Here is a 27,479-nt window from a genome sequence, read left to right as displayed (position 1 = left end):
AAATCTACTGCTCTGCACTGAAAAAAAACCCCAAAGCTTGTCAGACTGGCTAGAAAACAAAATTCAGTTAAAAATGTGCTTGTTACAAGTAAAACAATTGAGTTAGGTTAAGTAGCTGCTAAAGTTTGCTTCTGCTTCATCCAGCCAATGTGATTTCTCCATAAAGTCAAATAGAACAAATTCAATAATTTGAGGAGACTCTGATAAAGCAACAGTTTGCAAATGTGGGGAGAGTGCACAGAAATCATAGGGAGAGTGCAACACCCCAAAACTTGGAACAACAGCACTCCATGTCACCTCTCGGACTGAAGGGCCAAAGAAGGCCGGGAAGTTGTCAGAACGTATCTGGCTCCTTCCGATCTATTTTCCCCTCTGCAGCCAGAATAACACACTCTCTTGAATACACTCATCCACAGCTTCAAGCCTTTTAGTGGCAACCTATAATCCTTGAGAAGGATTCAATTATATACCCTACCATAGCCTTCAAAACTTTTAGTGATCTGTCCCCTCTGCTATATCTCTGGCTTTGTCTCAGACCAGGGTCCACCTCATTTTCAGCCCTGCAGTCCCAGTGGCTTTCTCTTACATCCTTGGATGACCATGCATACTCCCTCCCACCTCAGGACCTTTGCATATGCTGTTTGCTGCCTGGAATACTTTTCCTCTCACTCTCCAAACTCATTTTGTCACCACTCATCCTGTTAGGCTGAGTTCAAATGGCATTTACTAGAGGGATTTTCCCAGAGTCATGGCCTTCATTACGTACCTGCAGGGCACCCATACATCTCCTGCAGGCCTATTACCATCCACAGGTGTAAAGTCAATTAAATCAGAGAACAGGATGCAGATTTTATTAATCAAAGGAAATGCACTTGATTCAATTCCCATTATTGTCATTTTTTAAAAGATTCTATTTATTTATTTTTAGAAAGAGGGAAAGGGAGGGAGAAAGAGGGAGAGAGAAACATCAATGTTTCTCTGCGCGCCCCCCATGGGGACCTGCCCGCAACCCAGGCATGTGCTCTAGACCAGGAATCAAACTGGCGACCCTTTGGTTAGCAGGCCAGCGCTCAGTCCACTGAGCCACACCAGCCAGGGCCCATTGTTGCCATTTTCTATTTATATTTGTGCAACTACTTGATTGACGTATGTCCCACTAGACTAGAAGCGCCATGAGGGCAAAAATGGCATCTTTTTTGCTCAATGTTATATAGTGCCTGGCACCTAGCAGAAGCTTAATAAATTTTGATAAAGAAGAAATGAAAACATCCTTACTAAGAGAAGGGCACTTGGCCCAGAAACAAGTGTTATATGCCCTAACAAGCTTTGCCCAGTTTCATTACTCAGTTTGCATTCATTCCCTTACAGACCATTAACACGGCATTACTCTGTATCAGACAGAATTAAAGGCAGCTCCTTCAAAGGCCTTTCCTGAACGTAAAAAGACTCCCTGGGCTGCCTACATGGCGAGAATGCAGTGGGAGAGCCTTCAAGCCCGGGTAGCGGATGGCGTCTCAGTAAATCTGGTGGGCACTCAAAGTGGAGGACAGGGAGTGCCTCCCCATTCCTGGCCCGCCAGATGCAGAGAGAAAGTAGATGGGTCTTTCCAAGGGCCCTACATGGCAGTAGGACCATAACCAGTGACACCCAAGTGACTGAACCGTGGTCATTTTGGTAAAGTGGGGCCGAAAGATCTGCGTTTGGTTGGCTCCAGACAGTTGCTCACCACAGAGAAAATCCTCTGCCTTAAAGTTCCCATTTGGGAAAGGAACCAAAAGCATTTCCTTTGATTAGTAACATCTACATCCTGTTCTCTGATGTGATTGACTTTACACGTGGATGGTAATGGCTCTGTGCTTTGGCTTTCTCATCCTCACTGAGGAAGAACATTTTTAGATTCTTTACGAGCATCAATAATAACAATAATAGCAGTAGCAGCAACTAACATTTATTGAACATCACTCTATGCCAGACTCTCTGCTCAGTTTTATATGTGTATATTTATTTTTAAGATATTATTTATTTATTTTTGGAAAGAGGGAGAAGAGGGGGAGAAAGGGAGGAAGAGAAACACCCAGGTGAGAAGAAACATCAATCGGTTGCCTCTCATACATACCCTGACCAGGGATCGAACTGGCAATCTTTTGCTTTGTGAGATAATTCCTCACCGACTGAGCCCCACCAGTCGGGGTGTGTATATATTATTTTAATCTTCATGTAAACTAGCTCCTGTTAGTCACCTGCTTACAACTGTCCAATGACTCCCACTGATGTTAAAATAAAACGGAAACTCTCTACCATGGCCTCCAAGGCCCTGCAGGACCTGCCCAGGCCTATTTCTGCTGCCTTTTCTCAAATAGCCCTTTCCCTCAGGCAAATTTCTTTCTGCAGCTCACATACACCAAGCTTGTCCCTACCTGGTGGCCTTTGCACCAGCCAACCCTTCTGCCTGGAGTGCTCTTCCCTCAGATCCATTCACGGCTGCCTCCTTCTGGTCATTTGGGCCACAGCTCAGTTACTACCTCCCTGATGCCCCTACTACCCCTAGAGTCACAGCACCTGATCACAGCACCCTGCTGTACTGCCTCCACAGCATGTGTCACTATCTGAAATTACCTTCATGATCTGTTTGCTTTGTTATTTCCTGTCTCCCCTAACTAGAACATACCTTCCATGTGGGCAAAGCCTCTTTTGCCCTGTTCACGCCTGAATTCTCAGTACCCAGAACAGCGCCTAACACGGAATAGGCATGCTACAAACACTGTAGAGGAATGAGTGAAAGACCCTGTGAGATAAGAGCTACTCTACTTAAACTTACTTTATAGATGAAGGACCTGAGGCCCAGTGACAGAGTGGGTGACTCGCCCAAGGTCATGGAGGTCACAGGTAAATAGAGGATCAAATCCAGGCCTACCTAGCTGTAAGGCTTGTCCTCTCAATTGCTACACAGACTGAGATTCATCCCGTGAACCGTGTCATGCACCCCACCCCACATCCATATTTGCATAGAACTGTTCCAAGAGCTAGGCAGCAAAGCAGCATTGATTAAAGCAGTGCAGAGTGTGAATTAGTGCCTTGGAAATACCTACTAAAGCTGAATCAGGCCTCAGTATATACCCACAGATATACAAGCATGTGTTCAACAAAAGCCATGTACAAGGATGTTCACAGAAGCAGTATTCTTAAAAGCAAACACTGGAGTCCCGGTCAAGAGGGCTTAGTTGGTTGGAGTATCGTCCCATAAACCTAAAGGTTGTGGGTTTGACTCCTGGCCAGGGTACACGCTAAGATTGTGGGTTTGGTCCCTGGTTGTGGCTCATGTGAGAGGCAACCAATCGATGTTTCTCTGTCACATCAATATTTCTGTCATTCTCCCTCCCCCCGCCTCCCCCAAAAGCAATGCAAAAATGTCTTCGGGTGAGGATAAAAAAGAAAACAAACAAACAAACACAGGAGACAATCTAAATGCCCGTAAATAGTAGAATGAATAAGTATACAGTAGCATAGCCATATAATGGAATATTATACAGCAACGAAAAAGTACAACTACAGAAACACCGTGAATAAATTTCACCAAAAAAAGTATCTACTGTATAATTCCATTTATAGAAAGATAAAAAAATAGGCTACATTAAGTGCTAAAAATCAAGATAGTGACTATCTTTGTGGGCAGAGGCAGGGTACGTGGTGGTTAGCAGCCAGAGTAGCATGAGTGAGGCCTACAAAATGCTGGTGATGTTTCTTCTTGACCCAGATGCTCATTCCACAGTGGTGTTCATTTTGTGGAAATTCATTGAGTTGTACACTTCTCACTTACACACTTTTCTGAATGTATTTATGTTGAATCACATGAAATTATCACCTTTGTACAACCATGAAAAGTGGTTGAATATCAGCAGTTCCATATAGTTCAACTAATGTTATACTTCAATAAAAAGATTAATTAAGAAAAAAATATCCTGCTCAGCTGAATTGCTTTGCACACGGCTCTGTAAAAACTGGTTTTGAGAAAGAGCCTGTGCCTTCTGAGAGCTCCCCGGCAGGCGGTAAACAGGCTCAGCATGGTTGTAAATTCCTCCCCAGCGCCTGGGGCTGGTGCACTTGGCTGTGTACTCCAGAGTTCGGAGCCTGGGCCAGCTCCAGTGTGGGGCAAGTCAGTGGGAAGAGGCCAGAATGTCTTCAAGCAGACGAGCAAATGCACTCTCAGACCTGAGGTGTCAGTATTCCTGGAACACACCAGTTTGTGCCTGCCCTAGTCTGTGCATGCACTGTGCCCTCCTTCCTGGGCACTGGCCTGGCTCTTGTTCCTCAGCCTTTGGATTGCTCAGAAAGGCTTTCCTCCACCTCCCTAAGGAGACCAGCTCCTTCACACAATTGCTGTCACATCCCCTTATTCTTCCTTTAGTGGATTTGATTTGACCAATATTTGAAATTATGTTATTACTTGAGTGTTTGCTTTTTATTACCTGCTCCCCTCATTAAACTAACAGTATTGAAGGATTTCTATAACTTATTTTGCTGTTTTTTGTTGTATTTTTTAAAATCTATTTGAGAGAGAGAGAGGAAGAGAGAGAAACCCCGATTTGTTGTTCCACCCCCTATGCATTCACTGGTTGCTTCTTGTATGGAAGTGCCCTGACCAGGGATTGAACCCACAGCCTTGGTGTATTGGACGATGCTGTAAGTAACTGAGCTACCCGGCCAGGGCACTTATCTGCTGTTTTATCCTTAGGGTCTGGCATGGCCCCTGGCATCTAGAAGGTGTTTAGCTATTGGTTGAATGAATGAATGATTGACTAAATGAGGTGGTATGAATGGAGTCCAGGGGAGAAAGGTGGCCCAAGCATACCTGCTAAGTCAGGAAGAGGGGCACAGACCCCATCTGCCTCATTCAGTATGAAAGCCAAGATTGGGACTCCAGAAAGGCACTGACCCCTCCAGAGTTCACATATCCATTCCTTATCTGCCGGTGTTTCTCCCAGGGTCCCCATTCTGGTTACCAGGGAATTGCTATGATTTGCAAGCAAGGACCAAAGGGGTTACTTACTCTTGGCCGTTTTTTTCTTCTCTCCTGTTCTATGCTCACACTGGTTGTCCTGGGTTGAGCTTCCCCATCTGAAATGGACAATGTACTTGCATTTTATGTGCATTTGAACTGTGCCATATAAATATATTCATAAAAATCTTGATTCTGTTGCCAAAGCTGATGCTGTGCAAATTTGACTTTACATTCACACTGATGAGGAAATCACTCTTGAATTACATAAGGTCAGAATGCTTCTTTTGTAATATATTCCATTGCCCTGTTCAGCAGAATGAAAACAAGGGTCTTGGAGGAAGGATGGAGAAGAGGAAGCTAGTGATCTGTACTATCATAACCGAGTTAAAATCGTTACAATTTCCCTCTTACACAGAACAATGAGAGGACCACAAAAATAGCTATGCACCTGGCTCTGAGCTAAGGCACTTGAAAAACGTCATGTGTTTAGTGCTCATAACAATCCTTTGAAGCAGATACCATGACTATCCTTTTACAATAGAACCTTGAAGACACGAAGAACTATGCAAACTCACCAAGTGATTAATATCCCCTTCCCTGACTGTTAGTGAAAAACCATCATTCAGCATATAGTCAGCATTCTATTTCAGTCTCTGCTACCACTGATACTCAAGCATCTATGTTGGCCACGGTTAAACTCAACTCTTCGGTGAACCGAATATACCTAGCCACACAGTTGAAAATACCACAGCTTTTGTCCCACGAATATTGTACTAGTTAAAGCAGCAATGATGGTTATACTACCATCATTTTACCTATTCCTTAATAAAGAAAAATTGGCACTTTAGATTGCTTCTTCTTTCTGAGGGTTTTTAAAAGATACATTTTTTAAATTTATTTTTAGAGAGGGGAAAGGAAGGAGAAAGAGAGTGAGAAAAACATCAATGTGGGGTTGCCTCATGCATGCCCCCTACTGGGGACCTGGCCTGCAACCCAGGCGTGTGCCCTGACTGAGAATCAAACTCATCAACCTTTTGGTTTGCAGGCCAGCACTCAATCCACTGAGCCATACCAGCCAAGGCGTTTTTCTGAGGTTTTGATGCACCCAGATAAATGGATTCCTCTTAAAATTCTAATTTATTCTTTGCATCAAAATGGTTGGGTATATCAAATAATCATCTAGATGTGTACTTGGCACTGACAGTGTGCCAGACGCTGTTCTAAGGGCTTTATGTGCATTATTCCACTCACGTTCCACTCAACTCTTGGTGGTAAGTATACTATCTGTTATCACATCACAAAGGAGGAAACTGAGGCATGTAAGATTTGAGTAACTTGTCCATGGCTACAGAGCTTGAAAGGGTAGCACTGAAGCCCAACAGTCTGTGGTCAGTGCCTGCCCAGGTGCCTTTCAAGCTCTCCGGCCTCCAACACTGAAGCAGCTGAACGCGCTGATCCAGATAGCCTAGGGGCTACTGCCTGGACAGAGTTCTAAACTGGGGTCTGATGCGCCCTCACTTCCTCACAGGATGAGGGTCTCCCTAGCTATCTTCAGTTGCTCTGGCCCTCCCCACATCTCCTTCCAGCTTCTGGGCCTTCCATCACTGAGCCCAGCCTGGCTGACTTTGCGTTCTGCAGATCTGAGCTGCAGAGAAACTTCGCCAGGACCCCCACGCTGTGCCCCCTCCTTTTTCTCTCTGTACTCTCTAATGCACCACTGCTGTTAACTGTGATTGAATCATTCTTTGATCAACTTCTGTTTAATGCCTATCTCCTCTACTTCACTATAAACAAAGGTGGCCCCAGAATTTCCATGTAGGGGGGGTAAGCAATCTGGGTTGGGGGACTTGGCTTTCAGTGCTTCGTACTTGACAGAAGGCTGAGAAATATCAATTGAATGTAGAAATGAATGAAGGTGCTGCACCCCACCCCTGCCGCCACCATGGTGCCGCCACTAACTGTGAGCTTGATGAGGGCAACAATAGTGTTCATCTCTTTTATCACTGTAACCCCAACACCTTAGCAGTCTGTGTGACACACAGGAAGTGAGCAATGACTTTTTTGTGACATTAATAAATATTAAAACAGAGCCTCTGACTTCTTATCTGAAAAAGAGTAATGATAAGACCCAGAACACAGCTTTTTAAAGCAGCATCACATAGGAAAACACACGGGGCACAGGTCTGGCGCACAGTAAGTACTCCATAAATGTCTGTCATTGAATTGGAATTCCTGCCTCTCCTCACTCCCACTAACTCAGCTCCCAGTCCCGACCAGGCCAGGAGCTTAATAAGAGGGCAAATCCCGGAACTAAACCCACTCCACTTCCCTGGCCTCAGTCTGGTGGGGATGAAGATGTCTACACTGAAGTTGGGGTGAAAAGACTGTAATTAGCATGGGCAGGAATGCAAGGTTGTTAGGGTTTGCCTGCAGCGGAAAAGTTATACCTGGGGAAGAGACTGAGTAGCTCTGGAATGAACAAAGTTGAATGAAGTAGGAAAAAAAAAAAAATCCAGCACAGGCCTGGCTGCCCAATCCAAGAATGGATGTGGTGTCTTAAACCTGTTAAGGAAAAAATGTTTTGCATTCCCCCACCATCCTCCATTCTGTCCCCTCACCCACTGGGCTTTGGACTGCTAGAGAGGCTTAAAACACAAAAACACAAATCAGAGTGTGTCACAACCCTTCTCAAAACCTGTTAAGATGATAATATCTGAACTCACTGGGCCAACTTCAACCTTGCTCATCAAGTGTGGCCACAGAGGCCTCTGGTCAGCACCTCCATGTCAGGCTTGTCCCCACACAGGAGCTCCACCCAGGCTCCCTCTGCCAGACATGTCTCCTCAACCCCCTCAGGCTCACTCCTGTGGTTTTCTGGACTCGTCATAACCACAAGCTCTCCCCCGGAAAGATACTCCTTGGTGCCCAAATTAAAATCAGGTCCTCCTCCCCATTCCCCCATATCCCAGGACCCCATTTACTTTTCCCTCCTAGCACTTATCTGGCCTCCAATCTGTCTGTCCCTCCAAAAGACTATGAGCTCCTCAAGGGCAGGGAGGACTGTCTCTCACCGCTGAGTCCCCAGAATCAGGGCAGGTGCCAGTACAGAATATATGAATGAATGAATGAATTTTTCATAACAGTTGCCCCCAGATCTCTCCTTCCTTTAGGTCCCAAATAAGAGCCAAATATGGTCCCCAGTACCCTCCCAGGCACTGAATCACTCTGGGCTCAGGCATCACAGGCTCCTCCCAGCTCAGAACTGGGGGCTTGTTCATCTCACCATCCTACCATCCTACCGGGGCTAAGGTCTCCTTACCTCCTCCTTCAGAAAAGCTGAGAAAGACCAGAAATGGAAGGAACACTATCTCTTGGCTAATTCCTCTAATAAAAGAAACAGAACAGTGAACCCCCCAACACCCTGACTTTCTTCCACAGTTTAGAAAGGATTTATTTATTCTCATCCTTTTTAATTGTTTGAGCAAGGCCCAGGAGTGAGCACTGGATGGAAAATTACTGCTCCAACCTTCCTTTCTTAACATGCTTGAATGACTTGCAAGAAACAGGTTTTTAGGTTTGTGATGCCGAGAGGGGTAGTAGCAAAGTAGAAAAAAGGAAATTGCAAAGGTCTGGAAAATGAGCACTAGAATTTACTAGATCTTCCATTTACCAGGTGCAGGCCCCTTGGCCTCAATTTCTGTATCTGACAAACTGGAATAATGATATTGAACTTTAATTAATACCTTTAAAGGGGGGACCTGAACAACTGTAAAATACTCTATTGGCCTCATACAGAGTTTTCCTTCTTGGTTTTAAGGAGGGTCTTGGCCCTGAAGGATGACTGAGGTTCCCCTAGGGAGGGCCTGCTCTCCCGGTAGCTGAGTGAGTCAATCGCACTGTAAAGCTGCATCTGAGTAGGGAAAAAGCATTTTAGACTGGGGCTCGGTGACCTTGGGTTCTGTTCTGGGTTTGCAAAATGTTCCTCCGTAGCCTGTCTCCAGAGCCCCAGCCCAAGGTCTGTCATCGGCTCCTCTAACAGCCCAGCACTGTCCTACGATGGCGTAGTTAGAAAAAGACAGCTTCACGACCTTCCGGTGAAGCCAGAATTACCAGCAAGACAAATCTCACTGGGGATTCAGGCCCCGGCCCAGCTCTTATCCCCGCATCAAAGCGACCCCCTACCCCTGACTCCCCGGAGGCTATAGCCTCCTCGGTTCCTGGGCGGAGCTGGGCCTGCTGCGAGGGCTCCCCACCTTGCATGGGTTAGGCCTAATGGCGGGACCTTTTCTTTTCACTGATACGCTCTTCAGCTGATACGCTCCCCACCCTCCCCCCCGGCCCCCTACATTAACTGCAAAGAAAAGATCCCGGCCATTTCCATTTCCTCTGCGACTCAAGAGCCCTGTTATTTAATCCCGCGGCCACCCCGGCAGCATCCTCTGCGCAGCCGGCTCCACCCATCCACCTGGCCAATTCTCCGCTGCTCCCGCTTCTCCGGAGGGGAGTTGGTGGGGGTGGTTGGAGAAAGGAGACTACGGCAGCGGAGGGCAGTGGTCGTCGGTAGACAGAGGCTCTCAGTCCCGCATCCCTAGAGGGCTGGGAAACGTACGGGGATGCACAGGGGAGCAGCTAGTCAGTGCAGCAAAGATCGGACGGCCGCCGGGGCACAGCGGGCGTTACATGGGGGCGAAAGGAAAGTGTTGCTGCGAGAAGAGAGCCAGGTCTCCTCCGCGGAGTAGCCAGCATCGCTCTTGGGGGGTACTGGAGGCGGAAGAGGCCTCGGCCCTGTCACGGTCCACACCCAAGAAAAGGGGGGAGGGGTGGTCTGCACTCCAGGGAGACTCAGCCTTTGGAAAGGAACTAGATTCACTCTGTAACCCCCACTCCGCCCCTCTTTGATGTGGGTGTTTGACGTTTTCTTAATTTTGGGTAAACGCGCTTCAAGACCCCTCCCCCGACGCCGCTAGTCTAGAGAAAGAGAAGGCCCCCAGCGGGGGTCTTCCCGTTCCCCGCCCCCACGACAGCCTGCGGCGGGTAGAGATTTCTAAATTTAGGTGTGTCCTCCCCCGCCCAACTCTCGGACTAGGACCCAGAGGCCGCAGTGCCCCCGCCCCCCAGCAACACTGAGCGTTCCTGCCCAGACCCGCAGTGGCGTGAAGGTGGCCTTTACCTCCTCTCGCAGGCTGGGAGGGGGCACAGTCCGCGCAGCTGAGCCAGCTGCAGCAGTTGCCGCCGCCCTCCATTCATTTAATTAATAAAAAAAAAAAGGAACAACCTCCACCCCTCTCTGTAAAAAACGACGGCCCCAGGAGGAGCGAGAGTCAGCCCCAGCAATCACGGGTTAAGTTCTTTTCCGGCCCCCCATTCATAAAAAAAAAAAAAAGCGTGGCGCATGCGCGCGCGGGGGTCTCTTGTGCCCACCCATTCATAGAATCGCGAACGGCGCGCGTGCGCACTGGAGCGCCTTTCCCTCCCATTCATAAAAAAGCCATTTTCCCAGGCAGTGGTTGCAACACCGCCGCGGAGGCAGCTAGGGAAGCTGACAGCGCGGAGCTGGCGGTGCAGAGCTCAGGAAGCGGTGCCGGTTTCTTCGGCCGGCGTCTGCGAGAACAGCGCCGTCTGAACCGCTCTGGTTAGGGGGTTTGCACAGACGTGGAGAAATGCTTGTGACTCTGCGGCTCCTCAAAGTAAGTCCCTGGCCGGTTTCGGGATCCTAAAGTGTCCCGCTCCGAGCCGCGACGCGACTGCCCCTCGGGCTGGGGCAAGTGGTGCGCTATTTCTAGGCGCGCCTCAGTGTTCCTTCTCTCTCCCAGCGCCTCCTTGAGCCGCTGCGGTGCGCCGCAGCTCCCGGACGCCCTGGGCTGGGCCGGCACGGCGCCGGGGGTGTTCACAGCCTGGCACCGGCTTTTCCAACCTCCGAGCATTGCCAAGCTCGGCTTCCGCGCACTCTACGACTCGGGAAGCCCCGTGCGTGTCCCGGGAGTTTGCCTCTGGCCTGGCCCCTTTCCTCCTGCCACCACCCGGCTCGGGTGCTGGAACAGGGGGCTCTGGGCTCCTTAAGGAGCCACCTTTTGATTCCGGCGGGCGCCCTCGACCTGGGCGGCTCGCCCACCCTGGGCTCGGTGCCCACGGTGCCAGTTCTTCCGTATATCTATCTCCCCGGCCCGCAGCAGCGGCCTATGCCCGACGTAGGTTTTTCTTTCTCCATCGGAGTCGTGACGGACAGGCTTTTCTCCTCTTCTCTGCCTCTCCCCTCGATGGTCAGCCATGGGCTGACCTGGGACTGGGCATATCTGCTCCCTCATTTTGGCGAGGCGATTCTTCGCCGTCTGACCTTTGCTCTGCTGCCTCATTTTATGCTGTGCAACTGCCTTGTAGTTGCTTTTCCCTTTCTCGGCCTCTGCAGGGCCTGAGGCTCCTCGGCTTCCCTGTCCCCGGGCACCGAGTTGTGCCAGGCGCCGGGCGCTCTGGGGCTGTGGTGGGGGCTGAAGGTGCGTTTACATAACGCCGGGCGTGTGGGAGCTGGAGGAAGAGGTTGCGTGCGTAGGAGAGATAAGGCTCTCGCTTTTCCTCCTTCCTTTTTGGTGGTACCAGGCTTGACATCACCAAGAGAGGATAGAGACGGTATGTTCTGTAAAATCTGAATCGCCAAGGCCACGGGGGCAGAGAAGGGGGGTGAGGGCGGATTTGGCCAATTAGGGCAGCTGGAGCTTGGCTCCATCACTGGGGCCAGGACTGTGCCCAGTTCCCCCATCTATGCAGACGATCAAAAAGCATTTAGACAGTAGCTGCTCTTGTGCAAGAAGATGGTTTCTCAATTCTCTGACTGGGGACTGAGGTTGTGGGCAGAGGAGACGAAAGGCGGAAAATGGTTGCATGGCTGAGCAATGGACGGGAGAAGCGTACTGGGCTGGAGGGGCTGGATGGTGGGAGAGGGGAGAGCGGCTAGCTGCCTCATTTCACCAGCTGCTGGATGGGCATCCATATTGCCAGGCCTGGGTGAGGGTAGGAGGTTTTGGGAGTCCCCCAGCATGGTTAGTGCTGAAAGGAAAGGTGTGGGTTCAGCAGAGTGGCCAGACCCCATGGACAACCCCCTCTTTCTTTCCTCCAAATTAGTGGTGTGATTTTCTCCAGTTTGGGGAGGGGTGGGAGCAAGTGCATGTTGTCTGTCTGGTTAGCTGACCAGCGTTCTCCAATCTCTATGACGAACCTCTGGGAGATACAAAGCTGTAAGCTGAAGGCCCAGAGTATTTAGGAAACATGGGTTTTTATCAATCTGAATAAAACCTTGGTCTGGACTGAGGCCCTACCTAATACTGCATTGGTGATTTCACAATGTTTAGAGTTCTCTGTACCTTCACACGAATGGAGCACAAACATCTGAAATTTTTAGGCTTTTCCCCCTTCCGTGTGTGGGTGTGGGGTAACTAGGAAAGGAAGGCTGCAGTTGGCTCTCTTATCTCAGCAGAAGGGTGGGAAAGTTGTAGACATGTCCTGTGTGAAATTGAATTTCCTTTTCCCCAGCCCTTGGGAGGGTCCTCACTTGCCAGCAGGCTCCAGGCAAACCCTAACCGACAGCGCACACACTGACCAACGGAGCTGTGCGGCCAGCGCGGAGTGGGGGCTTTTTGGTGGTGGGTTTCTGAAATCCTGATGGACACATGTTAGTCAGCTGGGGTGAGGAACACTTTAAAGACATCTCTTGATTGCCTTCCTTTTTAGATTCTGAACTCCGGAGTCATTCCCCTTTTTGTGACTGTAAATGCTCTTCTTATTCCCACGACCTTTTCCAGATTACCCTCTGAAATGGCAAGGTCTCCTCAAAGCTTTGGCTGGGCTTGGTGGGAGGAGACAGGACACACGGAAGAGAACGTTCCTGGTCAAAGCAGGGCAGAAGCTAAGGGATGGTCGTCATTTGGAGCTCTCAGATAACATTTTTGTTTTCATCCTTCAGAATAGGTGGAGAGACAAGGCTCTTTGGAATTGCACCCTAAGTCCCGTTTGCACCCAGTTCCTACTCTTACTCCCCCCGCCCATAAACCTGACAGTGTCATTGCCCAGAGTTTCCCTGATCTGAGTAACAAGTACGGCAGCCTTTCAGTGCAAGATTCGATAGTCAAGAACTTGAAAATTAAGGGCGGGGGTGGGGAGCACCCCCAGAAATGGCCCTGGGGGGTTGCTACTCTGGGGCTTAATACTTGGGGATCACATATGGGGACTTCTTTTCCAATTGCTAATGTTGAAAGTCCTTTGGGTGTGACATCTTCCAGCCCCCAGGTTTGGGCTGCCACAAGCCATCCGGGTCTTGGTACCAAGGAGGCTTAGAAAGGAACCCCCTCCCTTTCTTCAGAGAAGTTCTGCGTTCTTAGAGAATTATAGCAGCTACAGCGTTTAGTTAATTCTGAGTCCACAATGCCTGTCATCCCGTCCCTATTACAGTGGAAGTTCCCTTGTGAGGAAAACTTGGGGGAGAACTCTTGCACAAATCTCTGGATCTAGTTGAAAATTTGGATGTGAGATGTAGATGAGACAGTGTTGTTAAGGAAGGAGAATGGCAAGAGTGGAGAAGTATCCTTCTCTTGGCCAACCTGGATCTCCCTGACAGAAGGGAAAGCAGTGACTCATTGGGATAGATTTTCACTCTTTCAAAAGAGCCAGAGAAAGAGGGTGATAAAGAGCAACCTAATGAAAACCGTTTTACTCCTTCCAGATCAAGGCAGGAGCTAGGTCAGAGCAGATGGTGGCTACGAAACCTGCTAAGCTCTGGGCCTTAGTCTCCCCTTCTGCAGAATGGGGAGAAGGGACTCCTCCCGTGGGGCCAGCCGAGCAGCTAGCAAGCGTGCAGGGCAGGGACTGATACTTGTACTACTGGGCGCCTAGTTGGAGGGCCTGGTTGTAAGGGACCCCCTTCCTACACAGGAGGTATGGGGTGTTACATGGTGTAAGAGGCAGCATATTGGCTTTCAGGGGTCTGGGGCCACCCTGCAGATCCGGACAGCTGACGAGGCTAGGGATGTATCCGGGACATGTGGAGGGGCTTAAGAAGCTCCACTGCTCAGCTGTGATCACGATTGTTCTTTCCAAGGACAGTCAGTAGAGGAAGCAAGGACGCTGGGGAGGGAGCACAGATGTGCTGGATGTAGTGGAGGAGGAAAGAGGCCCTTCTGGGGCAGGTGGCCTATTGCAGAAGAGTGGTTTCCCTTGTCAGGTGGTCTTTCTTTTTCTGCTTTGGGGGGCAGGAGGAGCCATTTCCTGCCCCCTCCCAGGAAGAAGCTGAAATCTATTACAAGTTCATTGGTCCCTGGAGGGTGGTGAGATACCATGGCCCTTCCCTGGGGCGTGTAGGTTTCTGCACCTCCCCCCCACACACACACTTTGATGTGGACCAATTGTTCAGTGTTAACAGGCTTCTTCTAGCCCTATTCGTCTCTGACTCTTGACTTCTAGTCCTTCTTTAAGGGCATCTGAGCAGACAACAATTAGGGGGGTAACATATTGAAGCCAAAATCTGAATGAAGCCATTTAAACTAGCCCTGGGCCCAAGACCTTCTCCCACTCCTCCTGGCGCTGGGGCTTTGGAGCTCAATTGATTGGCTGTGGAAGAGGAAGAGAGAAGACGGTTGGGAACTGATACCTGGTGATGGGACAGTGATGAAAAGCAGCTGTTTTCTTTTGTGATGTGTAACAGATTATGGCCAGAGGTGAGCTCCCTAGTGCTGGTGCAGGAGTGGGAGGTAGGGCGGGAGCAAGGATTCTCAGACAAATCCAGCTGCCTAAATGTGCTTTTTTCTCCCACCAGGCCATTCTCAACACAGATGCAGAGATTGTCCTCCTCAGTAGGGTGCAGGGCAGGCAAGTCCCTGGCTTCCCTCCCCCTCCTCTAAAGTCTTTTTGAAGCAATAAGTCATTATTTGGTTGGAACTTAATTAACTTAAACTGGGATGTTGTCAGAAAGAACCCAGCGATAGGGGTGGACAGTGGTGGGCGGGCTCTCTGGCAGCCTAGAGACCTTTTTCCTGAGCTGTGAAAGGGTTAAACAGCCTGCACTGAAAGAACCTGCTGAGACTGAATGGGGCGGTGCAGAAACTGCCCATTCATTCAGATCCTCTTGCCAGTTTGTCTCCAACTAACCTGTAGTTTTCAAAGCACAACTGTCACCTTTCCCTAATATTTCCCAACTCCTCTCCCCAGGATAAGTCAAGGGGGAAGGATGGGTGGGTGGTATGCTGACATATACCAGCCCACTTGATTCTTTTTAGTCAGCCTGTGCTGAGGGGCGCCCAGCTCAGCTCCTCCCCACCCCTCAGGTACAAATGCAGTGTCAGGCTCACAGCTCACCAAGCCGCAAGTGCAGGGCTGTGTGCGCTGGGCTTTCCAGTCTCATGCTGATTCAGTATTCTAGGACTCCCTTTTTCTGGCTTCCTCCAACCCTGGCTTCTCCTTCCCTCCCCCACAGCCCTGGGCCAGGATGCCCTCTCCATGAACAAGCCCCTGAGCCCTGAAGTTCAGTGTTACAGGTGGGAGGAGAGAGGGGATTCCCTTCCATTCTGGGTTTCCTTCTAGGGATTCCTTTGTGGGGAGGGTCCTACAACTGAGACCCATTCAATTTTAAGAAAACTAAAAATGAAAAAGCACAGTAAACTGGGGGAGGAGTGATGAGGTGACAGAAGGGAGAGCAAAGACAATTGGAAGTGAAGATAATAATTGACCTCTGAACCTTCTTTAAAGGCAGATTTCAAACCCCCAGACTCCGCTTTCCACACTGAAAATTCCCCAACGTGGAGGCCAGTCTCGTGTCAGCCCTGCATGGCTTCATTTCCATTTCCCTGTTGGTTTGGTTGAAAGCACACAGATGGCCTGATGTCCCTCCCAGAGGACTGGTGGCAGAATGGGGAGACAGGTAGAGGTCACTGCTGTGAAAGTGACTGTCGCTTTCCTGCGCTTCCGTGAATAACCAGAAGTTGTTGGAAGTCAGGGCCGAGGTAGCAACCTCTGAAGCATCCGCTATCTGGGTTTGAACCCTCCCCTGATGACTTGCCAGCTCCGTGACACTTCATTCTAACTTTCCTTCCTCTGCAAAATGGGTGTTATCCTCCAAGGTGATGGTGAGGATTAAACGAGAACATCACTGAGGGCTTAGCATAGATCCTAACACCAAGAAATGCTGCATAAATATTAGCTGCTTCCATAATGAGTGTTTATTTGTATTAGAAGGTTGGAGTGGAGTGAAAGTTTTCTTTCCTCCTGCTAATCCATCAGACCACCACCGAAAGTGCAGCAGAGGTGCTTCTGGCTAAGTGGAGTGCTGGCTTTGTTTCTCTGTCCGCAGTCTTCCAGATTGGCCGTCAGTCTTCCAAACAGCCTAAATGAGGCGAAGCCTCCTCTCTCCTATTTATATTATAAATGCCTTCCTTCCTTGCAGGGGAAGCAGAGTACATATTAAACTGCACTGAGGTTCACCAGTGTTGCTTGACTCTGGAGGGTGGGTGTGTCCCTGGGAGTAGAGATTGATCCTCTAAACCAGCTGAGGACTGGGGGGATTTTTTTTATCTGTGCCAAGGGATTATCAAACAGGCTGTTCCAGAAGTTGTTTTTTGTCAGACAAATGAATTCAGCCCTCCTGTGGAGGGTCCCTGCCAGTGGGGAGGGGAGGCCTGAGAAGGTTTGAGAAGTTGAGCTTTGAGCCAGCAGCTAGTTTTTGCTGAGCTGGTGGCCAGAAGGAATACTATATCTGGGTTATGATAGGCAAAGATACATTTATATTTTTAATAAGAAAAAAGTTTTTTGGTTTAAATTTTATTTTATGTTTTATTTGCAGTTGACATACAACATGAGTTTCAGGTGTACAACATAGTGATTAGACACTTAGGTACCTTACAAAGCGGTCACCCTGGAAAGTCACCCATCTGACACCACACATAGTTCCACCCTGGTATCGACTGTGCTACCAATGCTGTATATGCCCCTGTGACTATTTTTATAACTGGCAATTGATACTTTTAAATCCCTTTCACCTCTTTTACCCATTCACCTAGCCCCCGTTCCATCTAGCAACCATCGTTTTGTTTTTTTCTCTTTTTTGTTGTTTCATTGTTTTTTAGATTCTACATATAAGTGAAATCATGTGGTGTTTGTTTTTTGTCAGACTTTTTTCACTTATACCTTCTAGGACTATCCATGTTGTCAAAAATAGTAAGATTTCATTCTTTTTTATGCCTGAGCAATACTCCATTGTATGTATGCGCCACGTCTTAGCCATTAGTCTGACGGGCACTGAGGTTGTTTCCGTGTCTTGGTTATTTTAAATAATGCTGCAATTAACGTGGGGGGGCATGTGTGTTTGGAGTTAGTGTTTTGGATTTTGGGGAAGATGCATTTTAGAATATGCCTGCTGGAGCCATCTTGGATGCAGCCTGTCCCCAGAGAGCTTAGTCATTGTGGACCGCGCTCCCACCCCCATGTCTGGTTCCAGCTGCAGGCCCAGATGTTGACAGCTGCCTCTGGAGGGTGATGGGAGCCTTCTAATGCCAATATCCCCATTCCCTGCAGGCCCAGCTCCCACCCTTCCTTCCTGGTGGGACTTTTCCATGGGACTTTTTCTGTGAATCTGCCTTCTGATTCCAGAGCCTGTTAAAATCCCTGAGCATGGTTCGTGCTTTTTGCTTCATCCACAGAAAGTGGTTGTTTTTAAAGAACCCCAGGAATAGAATTGGGGGAAGAAGAGTGGATCATCTGCTTGGGAGAGGGAGCACCCACTCTTTCCCCCACAGCTTGGCAAGTCCCCATCCTGGTCCTAGGAGAGAAAAAGCCCACCACCACGGGGCAAAATAGCCTTCAAACCACCACAGACATTTCTTTGGCAGGACCGTGAGCATTCATGACCTGAGCTTCTGAAATAAGGGAATCATGTTGTCTTTGCCTGGGGTGGCGGTTCTGGCTGAGGCACCTCTTGGCTGATGCCAGTCTTATCCTGTGCCTCTGCCAGCATTTCCCATTCTTCTGCCTAGTCACACCTTTTCCTCCAGGCAAAGGACATGGGGCTCCTAACTCTTCTGTTGACTCCAAACCCATTTATTCTAGAAGCAGGGCTTTGGAACCTCTGCGACGGGCTAAGTGGGCTCAGGTAGCATTTCCTGAAGTTCCTCCCCCATGGGCAACTTGATCCTTGCGAAAACTCCTGTCTGTCGAGCTTATTTGCCATTCCCCCATCCACTCACTCCTGACCACAGGAGGCCTCCTTGGCAAATGACTACTTGGTGGCAGACCTGCCAGACCCTTAGAGCTACCTCTGCCGGGTAAAGTCTGCCGTTTGAAGATGATGCTGTCTTCTCATCTGGAGGGAACGTGAAAGCAGGAGACAGGAGACAGGCACTACCACTAGGCAGACTTTCTCCAAGATGGAAAAAACTTGGAACAGAAACGCCAGCGTCTTTTAACTGGGTAGGGCTGTGGGAGCAAAGCCAACAGTCCGTGCCCTATGCAAATGGGAGAGATCAGTTGACTGAGCGCTGAACCTTGCAGAAAAGGTTTTTTTGTGCTTGGCAGTGTAGATGGTACACAGATGAGAATCCTGCGGATAAGCTCCCTTTTATCCCCTTCATGAATTTTGCATCTAGAGCTAGCTCTTTATTTCGGATGGGCTGGAAACTATCTCAGGAAGCCCTTTCCCAGCGATTTAACCATTGCCGATCAAACCGGTGTTCCAAGTTGGGGGAGTGTAAGACCGAGTTGCCTCGAATGCCTTTTTTGTTTCCCCTTCCCTCCTTACTGTAGACGTTGAGAAGTATGGACGAGTCACCCGGGCAAGGGGTCGTTCTGCGACTGGAATATTGTGATGGACTAACTGTGTCCCAAGTCCGGAGCAACAGTGTGGCGAAGTGGAAACCCACCCACACCCCCTTCTTAGACATCACCTTTGTGACAAGGTGAACCTAATAACTGAGGCACAGGGTCTGCTCTCCTAATTAGAACCTCATTAGCATCTTGAAAAAGCATTTATTGAAACCCCGCCCCGTAACACATTGTTCCAGCAGGCTTTTTCTCTCTCTCTTTTTTTAAAGACAGTATCTTCCCCTTCTATCCACACAGCCTGTTTTGTCCCCCACTCCACCCTCAACCCCAGTAGAATCTTCCCAGAGTCTAATCTTTCTCTTGGATTCCAAATCATGTCCCCTTGGACAAGAGGTCTTGGCCTTCTGCTGCTATTTCTTTAAATTGATCTCCAGCCGAATTCCGAATGTAAAGGTCAGCAGGCGCGGAAATGGCACTTCTAATAGAAAACAATGTGCACTTTCTAAATTTGAAACAAGCCATTTCCGCTCTTTGATTTAAGTGACTTCCTGGGGTTCCGTGTCAGGCACTGCAGTTGAATCTCTGGCGGGATTCCAACTTAAAATTGCACTCTCTCGGTGAAATTAGAAACTGATCCAGGGTTGGCTTAGCTATTCTAGTAAATAGCATTTAGGCTAAATGTTCAGCTCAGCACTTGGAAATGGGCGATGTGAGTGCCCCTCGAGAGGATTTCCCATCCAACTTGTCAGAAGCGCACCTACCCATGGGTTATTAGCCACTGGAGGTTGCTGCTCTTAGAAGTGCTGGTAATACGTTAATGTCTTGGACGTGCTGGCATCGGCTACGGCCCTTCCTTCTCTTGTGACTCTCTGAAATAAAGGCTTTTGTTTACCCAGCTGATAAACTTTATGGGAGCACACAGGGCTGTCTCTCGTGGCCACCACATCCTCAGCACGATGCTTGGCATGTAGTGCTCATTAGTGCTTGGGAAATCCAAACTGTTTCTCTCTGGGACGGCGATGCAATACTGAGTACTTGCTGTATGCCAGGCAAGGTGTTAGGTACTGGGTGTATATTTTCTCGTTTAATCCTCACAAGAACCCATTTTACAGTTGACAACACTAAGGCGTAGAGATTAAAGAAAAGAACCTCATTCACAGCAACACTGCTAGGAGAAGGGAGAATTCGGGCTTAGATCTGGTCCCAGAGCCTGGGTTTATCACCACAGCTATCTATCTTAAATAAGGAGCAAGTTTCACAGAGATTACAAGAATGAACTCAGAAAGTCCAGGTTTAAGTCCTGGTTCTGCTACTGACGGTTTTGTTCGACTTTGGATAAGTTACTTTGAATATGAGTGTACTATAATCAGAAAAGGGATAATAATAGTATTAATAGTTATGTTTCACAGTTACTGTGAAGAGACAATGATATTTGTGATACCTTTCAAGTGCTAAATAAGTGTAATTCCTATCACTTACTATGACTGTTCTTGTCATTACTGACCAGCTAAGCCTTAATGCTGCAGAGTCCACCGGGGAAAACTAGTTCCCACTTCATTTGGGCTCCCAAGGACCAGATGGGGGTAGGGGCACTGACAGGCTAAATACTGATGCCTGGAATCCATTTCTGTCTTCCTCCCCCCACCCCCAGGGTCCCTAGAAGCCTGTTTTCTCAGTGCAGCCCAGGACCACCAGCCCCATGGAGCCCCCGATTCCACAGAGCGTCCCTTTGACTCCCAGCTCAGTCATGGTCCAGCCCCTTCTTGACAGCCGAATGCCCCACGGCCGGCTCCAACACCCACTCACCATCCTCCCCATTGACCAGATGAAGACCAGCCACGTGGAGAACGACTACATAGACAACCCTGGCCTGGCACCCCCAAGTGGCCCTAAGCGGACCCGGGGTGGGGCCCCAGAGCTGGCCCCTACGCCTGCCCGCTGTGACCAGGATGTCACCCACCACTGGATCTCCTTCAGTGGGCGCCCCAGCTCTGTGAGCAGCAGCAGCAGCACATCCTCCGACCAGCGGCTCTTAGATCACATGGCCCCGCCACCCGTGGCTGACCAGGCCTCCCCCAGGGCTGTGCGCATCCAGCCCAAGGTGGTCCACTGCAAGCCACTGGACCTGAAGGGCCCAGCAATCCCACCAGAGCTGGACAAGCACTTTTTGCTGTGCGAGGCCTGTGGGAAGTGTAAGTGCAAGGAGTGTGCATCTCCGCGGACGTTGCCCTCCTGCTGGGTCTGCAACCAGGAGTGCCTGTGTTCAGCCCAGACCCTGGTCAACTACGGCACCTGCATGTGCCTGGTGCAAGGTGTCTTCTACCACTGCACCAACGAGGACGATGAGGGCTCCTGCGCCGACCACCCCTGCTCCTGCTCCCACTCAAACTGCTGCGCCCGCTGGTCCTTCATGGGCGCCCTCTCCCTGGTGCTGCCCTGCCTGCTCTGCTACCTGCCTGCCACCGGCTGTGTGAAGCTGGCCCAGCGCGGCTACGACCACCTGCGTCGCCCTGGATGCCGCTGCAAGCACACGAACAGCGTCATCTGCAAGGCAGCCACCAGTGATGCCAAGGCCAGCAGACCTGACAAGCCTTTCTGACACTTTGGGTCAAAGCCCCCTGCACTCTTCCTGGCAACTTTGTTCCCTTCTGCCACCTGAGAAGACTGCGGCAAGGCCAGAGGTTCTCACGTCCTGAGACCGACCTTGCCAGGCTGCCCACCTCAGCTTCTGAAGAAACAAGACAGCCCCCCACCCCCAACGCCCACTCTCTTCCTCAAAAGGATGAAGAAGCACTTTGGCTTTTTTCAAGGTCCTGGAACTTTGTGTGAAACAGAGTGGCAGGGGTGTGGTGTGGTTTTGGGGGGATTTTTCTTTTTCAGAAGACGGAACACAGATGTGGCCACATATCCGGAAGTTGCAGCTGCTTGAATGCCTTCCCAGTTCTCCCTCCTCCCTCCCTTTCTCCCCCCTCTTTTCCATTCTCTTTGACTGCCTGGGAGGAACCACTAACTGAGTGGCCAGGGGACCTTTGAAGAAGACCCTTGGAGTCTTGATGGCTATTACATATTTCTCCTCCCCTCCCCAGTTTCCCCAACATCTTGGGGAAGGTATAGACCTTGGCCACCCTTGTATATACTCGGGAGCCCCTGAGAACAGAGGACAGCTGGTGAATCCAGGCCTTGTTCCTCGCTGTCTCCCCGGAGCCACGGATGGATTTAGGAGCCACTACACAGAGCACCTCTCCCTTCCAGCTCCGCCACTGTGGGGGGTGTTGCGCTCCTAACACCGTCCTCCAGTTCTTACTGAGTCACAGACTCACCCGCCCGCTAAGTTCTCTCTACCCAGATCCTCTCCAGAAACTTTATGGGTCGAGAAGCCCAGGGCGGCAAATACGAGACCAAATACCATTTTGCCAATGAGTCTGAGGCTGTGGTCTCTGGATCCAGTCATTATGTTTTTATAGAATAATTAAACCAGATGCTAATGGTGTTTTAGAAAATAATAAAACACTTGCTTCCTTTTGGGCCACCCCCAAGAAGGGCTGATTTCAAAATCTGGGGGGCGAGCAACCTCAAGGAACACAATCCCCCTCCCCACCAAGAAGTGGATTTTAACAGCAAAGAAGAGAGGCAGCACCTCCCGTTGGCAGTGACAGTAGAGCCGAGATGGGTGCCGGTTTCTTCTCTTCTGATTCTGCTGCTTGCTGTCCTAGCCTTTCATGTACAGTGACGTGTCTGTATCTTTCATGTAAATAGACAGATGATGGGGAAGAGAGTCTATTTTAGTGTTAGGAAGCCCTGGTGGGGGAGTCAGAAGAATGCGGGTGGGGGGAAGATTCTCCGGGGGCTCCTCGGGGTCGAGCCCTGTTTCTGTGCGTGGCCACACCACCCGCCGGACAGCCCCCAGAGACTAGCAGCTCTTCCTTTCAAGGTGCTAAAGAACTCAGAAAGTGCAGCACGTCCAGTGGGTAGGTACTTGGTGCATGCAAACGCTGTAGTCCGTCTGGTCCTTGTCCCCAGCTGCTGTGTGGGGGTGTTGCTTCACGTGGCATTTTGTGTCCCCTGTCCCCCCTCCCCTCAATGAGAGGAAGTGGCCTGGGTCAGGAAAGCACCCCACCCCAGGGAAATTGGAAGTGCATTAACTGTAAAGTGTTTGTGTCATTTCCAGTTTGTCCTGTAGGCACAGAACTGCCACCAGAAGGAGGCAGGGCGCTGTGATGGGCACAGACCCAGTGCTTCTCAAGAACTTTCTTTTCCCCCTTTTTGAAGACTAGTAGTAACATCTTATGATTCAGAATAAGTTCATTGTAACCATAGGTATTTATTGATTAGAGGAAAGGAGGGGAGGGTCTTATTATTTCAGGCTTTATTTATATAACGTTTGCTAGCTTGTACAAGGCAAATATGAAATACTGCATCTGCGCTGTCCATGGCTGATTCGTGCAGCTACCCTCGCCGCAGTTGTGGTGGATGTACGGCTGTTCTTGCACAAATGGAGGGGATGGTAGGAGAACACACACTCAGCCAACCACTTACACTAATTGAATGTATCAGATGTGTACTGAAGGGACTGGAGATGTTCTCCTCAGAATAGGTGTGCAGAGGCTACCCCCCAAAATAAGAGGGCACGAGGCCACTCTCGGGGAGGCCTCGGGACGCTCCCAGAGCCCCTCCCTCGGATGTCTCCGTGGGAGACCTGACCCAGTGGCAAGGTGCACTTTGGCGATGGAGTCCTGCACGCCTGTTCCTTGGGGAACCAACTCATAAGCTGTGTATACACACACTCCTGCCTTCCACCCTCTGCCTACATTGACCCTGTTTCCGGCAAACGGCCTCCTGAACCTGACTTTGTGTACATAGTTGTAAACGGATTTTTCTGGGTTTTGGTTTTCTTTTTCCTTTTTTCCCCCTCCCCTGTTTTGGCTTGTTCTTTTCAGTTTGCATTCAACCTGCTTGATGGATGTCTGCAGAGCTCCCAGGTGTCCTGTGCGCTCAGCGGTGAAGGGGAGGAGTGCAGTGGCTTGGGTCCTCCCAGCTCTGCTGCATAGCAGTCCCTCCGCATGTGAAAGCTGGCTTGCCCGTGGACCAGTCAAGGGCCACTGAGGGACCACGCTCTCAATAATACGACACATTTCTGTGGCTGCTCTGGCTGATTGTGTTTACTGTCACCAGTGGCTTGCTTGGCTGGGCTAGTCCTCATCTTGACCTTTTTTGAAAAGTGCCAGCTGGTTCCCACTTCTCTTCAACCTGGAGTGGGTGGTGGTTCTGCCTGGAACTGGGGGTGGGGCCCACAGGCTTTGGTCCAGGACACTCGTCCTAGGGGGCCTGGGCTGCTCCCCCACACCCAGTGGGGGGTCTGAAAGCTCAACACACTGACAAGTGCCCTGGGAACAGTATAGGGTAGCGAAGCCCTCCCAGGTAGAGGACGAGGCACAACCAAGGCTTCTGACAGTCCCTGGCTGGAAGGAGGTGGAGGCGAGTCCCTGCTGACACAGATGGAAGACCGTCGTGTGGTAACGTCTGGGCCATTCAGCATCCTGCAGGCTGTGTGGGTCCTCCTCGCGCATCGAATGAGACCCAGTCAGGTAGTGACTTGTCCAGGATTGCACAACGCGGAGTGTTGGTTGGGGCCAGCGCCTGAAGCTGGTCACCTCAAAGCTTCGTGTTCTCCCACACTGCCCCAGGAGATGTCCGACAAGGTGTGGGCAGCACTACTCTGCACTGTGTAACTCAGTTCACTTGGGCGTCCGCAAGCTTCACCGGCCTTCTGGTTCATGCCTTCGGTAAGCATTTTCATGCCCTCTGCTTACTGTGACAGTTGGTGACAATTCTGCGCTGCCGTTTTTTTGCTGTGGGTAACTCCGTGTGGTGACCTACCTTGCTTTCTCTTCTCTCTGCCCCCAAGTCAGGCCTCCTGCTGCAACAGGACAGCCGTCCCAGGTTCCCGTCCCACCACACCTCCCTTCGTTTTCCCTCTTCACTGTAGTCCCTTCTCACCCCACAACAGAAGTTACCCAGAAGGTTCCCTTTGTATAGAATATTTATTTTGAAGCTCTATTTTAATAGTATTTATTTTAGAAAGTCTACTATTGTAAGAGTTCTTCTGTTTGTGAAGAAAAAAACAAGTTAAAACTGAATGTACTGATCTAGAAAATATATATAAATATATATTGTTAAATATACACAGGACTGCTGTTTCTTATGTGTTTGTGTGTTCACGACCCCCTATATCTCACCCAGCAAGGCCTCATGTCTGTCAAAGAGCACTCACTACATGGAAGTGGGTGCCCAAGGGGGCAGGGGTAGAGGGCTTCCTCGGCCAGGGTCTTCCCTTTCCCTGCCTCTAGAATGATCAGAGAACCGCTGGAGGAAAGCTTCACTTTGTCATGAAGCTGAATTCTGCCAGGTGCTGCTATTTCCCCCTCTGGCAAGCCCTCCTGTACAGGGCACGTGTTTGTAACAAGAGTGTAACAAACAAACAGATGGCCAAAATCAAACGGAAGCGTGTGGGAGGTAGGGAAGGATCATCTGACCTGCGCGGTTTACAAGGTTCTGCAGCTTGTATGCCCTAGTCTAGCCCCCAAAACAGACTGTCCTGAATGGACACGCTTTAAGGTGGCAAACACACGTCTTGGGAAGATTGGTGGATATTGCCCCAAACCAGTCCCTTCCACCCACTGAGTATCTTCCCTTTACCCCCTCGCCCTTCTAATAATGCTGCTTCCATCTGTTCCCCAGCGCACTCATGTGGTAGAGACCTGGCCACTCCTCAGTTTGTGTAGCTGGGGGAACTTTTTCATTACTTTTAATTCACATGCCGATCACAATGCAAGTTGGACTTTTATTGTGAACGTGTGTACACATGCCTCCTGTTCGCTGAAAGAAAAGGAACTGAGCAATAAAGATTTTTTTTTTCTTACCAATAAGTAGGGGCAGACAACAGTGTGGGCAGGTGGGGCACGGGGATGAAGGGAGAGGAGCCCTGGGTCCAGTTTTGGTTTCTCTGGGGTCACCAATCATGGTGTCTTCCAACTCTGAAAGCCTCAGGTTCTTTGACAAGAATCCACTGGTCACAGCCCAAGAAGGCACAAAAGATGTTCCTCCTCAGTGCGGTCTTGTCTGGTCTATAAACTTGAGAATAAAGATCAGCCAGCTTCCCTCAGCCAGGCCAGGCCAGACCATGTGGCTTGTCCCATTCCCGCAGGGTGGATAAGGGGTAATTAGTGCTGTGGTGTCTTTCTTTGCTGATGAGGTAAGTACCTGGCACTGAAGGATGCTTTTAAATTGGCTCAGTTCCGATTACAGGTAACCCCTCCTTTTGGAAAGTTTGCCTTACAGCACTTTGTAAACTACCTGTTTTGGCTAACTGAAAGGTATCTGAAGAGGATTTTTGCTTTTATGAAAAAAGGTGAAAAGCTAACAGAAACTAGCGTTCAGTGTTTTGCAGTGAACTGACAGGTGACCTACTCCCTGTGCGGTGAGAGGTACCAAGCAGGCAGAGTGGCCCGAGTGCCTTCTGGGAACTACACTCAGCATTGGCATCCAGTTGCCATAGTTTTGGGCACCTGTGCAATTCTCCATTAGTTTCGTGCATCTGTTAGTAAGACATGTCCTAAGGTATCAGGAAACACGTAAAAGTGTTTTGCTTGGCATAACACTGGAAATAATTAAGTGTATTTGGTATGATTTAGTAGGTTATATTTTGGGTCTGAGAGCACTCAAAAAATTTTCCATTTAAATTAATGGTAATTGCTTCTTCACTCTATGCCATTTTGGCTGACAGTGATTCCTAGGAACGCTCTGCTTCAGGACAGCCGGGGAAGCCTTCACGCTGTACACCAGGCTCTGAATTCAGTCTCGGGTTTCCTGATGGGTAGGTGCCCCTGATTCAGCTTGGTTTTTGTTTTGAGTGTTTGGAGATTAAAAATAGCAAAAACCTATACAGGGTGTTGGGCTCTTGGGGGAAACAGGAGTTGAGTGGATGTGTGATTGTTGGTTTTTGTTGTTTCATTTTTTTAATTGGTATCCAGAGAAAATTCCACATGTGCCTTCTCCCTGTCTTTGCTGTTCCCCCTGGTTCCCAGTTACACAATGGCTGTTGGGTAATGATAATGCTGAGCCTTTGTCGAACAGTTTCCTTTTGCCAGGTACTGAACATACGTGTCAGACACCATTGTTCCTGCTTAGAGGTACAGAAACAGGTTCACAGAAGTTGTCACATGCCTAATAATACATGGTTGAGGGGTGGGCAGGAAAAATGGAGAGTTGAAGGTTTTAGCATCGCAATTTGGAGAAAAAGCATGGGATGGACTAAAAAGACTTCCCCAGTGACCAATTTTAAAAATAAGGGGGAAGAAGCAGAACTCAACCCTCTCCACACCCATAAACTGCACACCCCCCTATCAGGGCACCACAAACCTGGCACTCAGCCCACAAAGAATGGCCTTGGGGGGTGGTCCCCACCTCTAATGGCAGACAACTAGAACCCCCTGGCAACTCTGTCATCTCGCCAGGAGGCCCCCAAACCACTCCTGCAGCTCCCTAGCTGGACCCTCCAGCCTGCTGAACCTGCAACTTGAAATGGACTCAACTTTCCAAAGAACATTTGTGAACTAATCAAATGAACCCAGGCAGACAGCTCCACGGTGGAGGTATGTGCCAGATGAAAGCCAAGAGGACATTTTTAAGA

General features: G+C 49.6%; 2 protein-coding genes across 4 annotated transcripts in view; one reads left to right on the top strand and one right to left on the bottom strand.

The window, feature by feature from the left end:
* The window catches only part of LOC128779380 (uncharacterized), a 291,217-nt gene that overhangs the window by 262,041 nt on the left and 1,697 nt on the right, over window positions 1–27,479 (bottom strand). The window contains exons 1-2 of one of the 2 annotated variants that reach the window (XM_053912491.1): window positions 10,170–10,344; window positions 5,048–5,115 (exon numbers count right to left, since the gene is read on the bottom strand). In XM_053912491.1, coding sequence (XP_053768466.1) covers window positions 5,048–5,115; window positions 10,170–10,246 — 145 coding nt within the window. In that variant the 5' untranslated portion in view covers window positions 10,247–10,344. Of the gene's footprint in view, window positions 1–5,047; window positions 5,116–10,169; window positions 10,345–27,479 lie in introns of those variants that run through there. The other variant, XM_053912489.2, reaches the window with a different exon arrangement.
* SPRY4 (sprouty RTK signaling antagonist 4) lies at window positions 10,512–24,972 on the top strand. 2 transcript variants are annotated; one of them, XR_008425277.2, is made up of 3 exons: window positions 10,512–10,686; window positions 20,442–24,573; window positions 24,696–24,972. XR_008425277.2 is itself a non-coding variant. In XM_053912488.2 (2 exons), exon 2 carries the CDS (start codon window positions 20,490–20,492, stop codon window positions 21,387–21,389), a length of 900 nt encoding a protein of 299 aa, XP_053768463.1. In that variant the 5' UTR covers window positions 10,512–10,686; window positions 20,442–20,489; the 3' UTR covers window positions 21,390–24,972. The 2 variants fall into 2 exon arrangements, 1 of the variants encoding a protein (XP_053768463.1); XM_053912488.2 differs by having other exon boundaries at window positions 20,442–24,972.

This window comes from Desmodus rotundus, chromosome 10, assembly GCF_022682495.2.
Source record: "Desmodus rotundus isolate HL8 chromosome 10, HLdesRot8A.1, whole genome shotgun sequence".
Lineage (NCBI taxonomy): Eukaryota > Metazoa > Chordata > Mammalia > Chiroptera > Phyllostomidae > Desmodus > Desmodus rotundus.
Note: the sequence above shows the minus strand (reverse complement) of the source record. Positions and strands in the feature narration are given on the sequence as shown.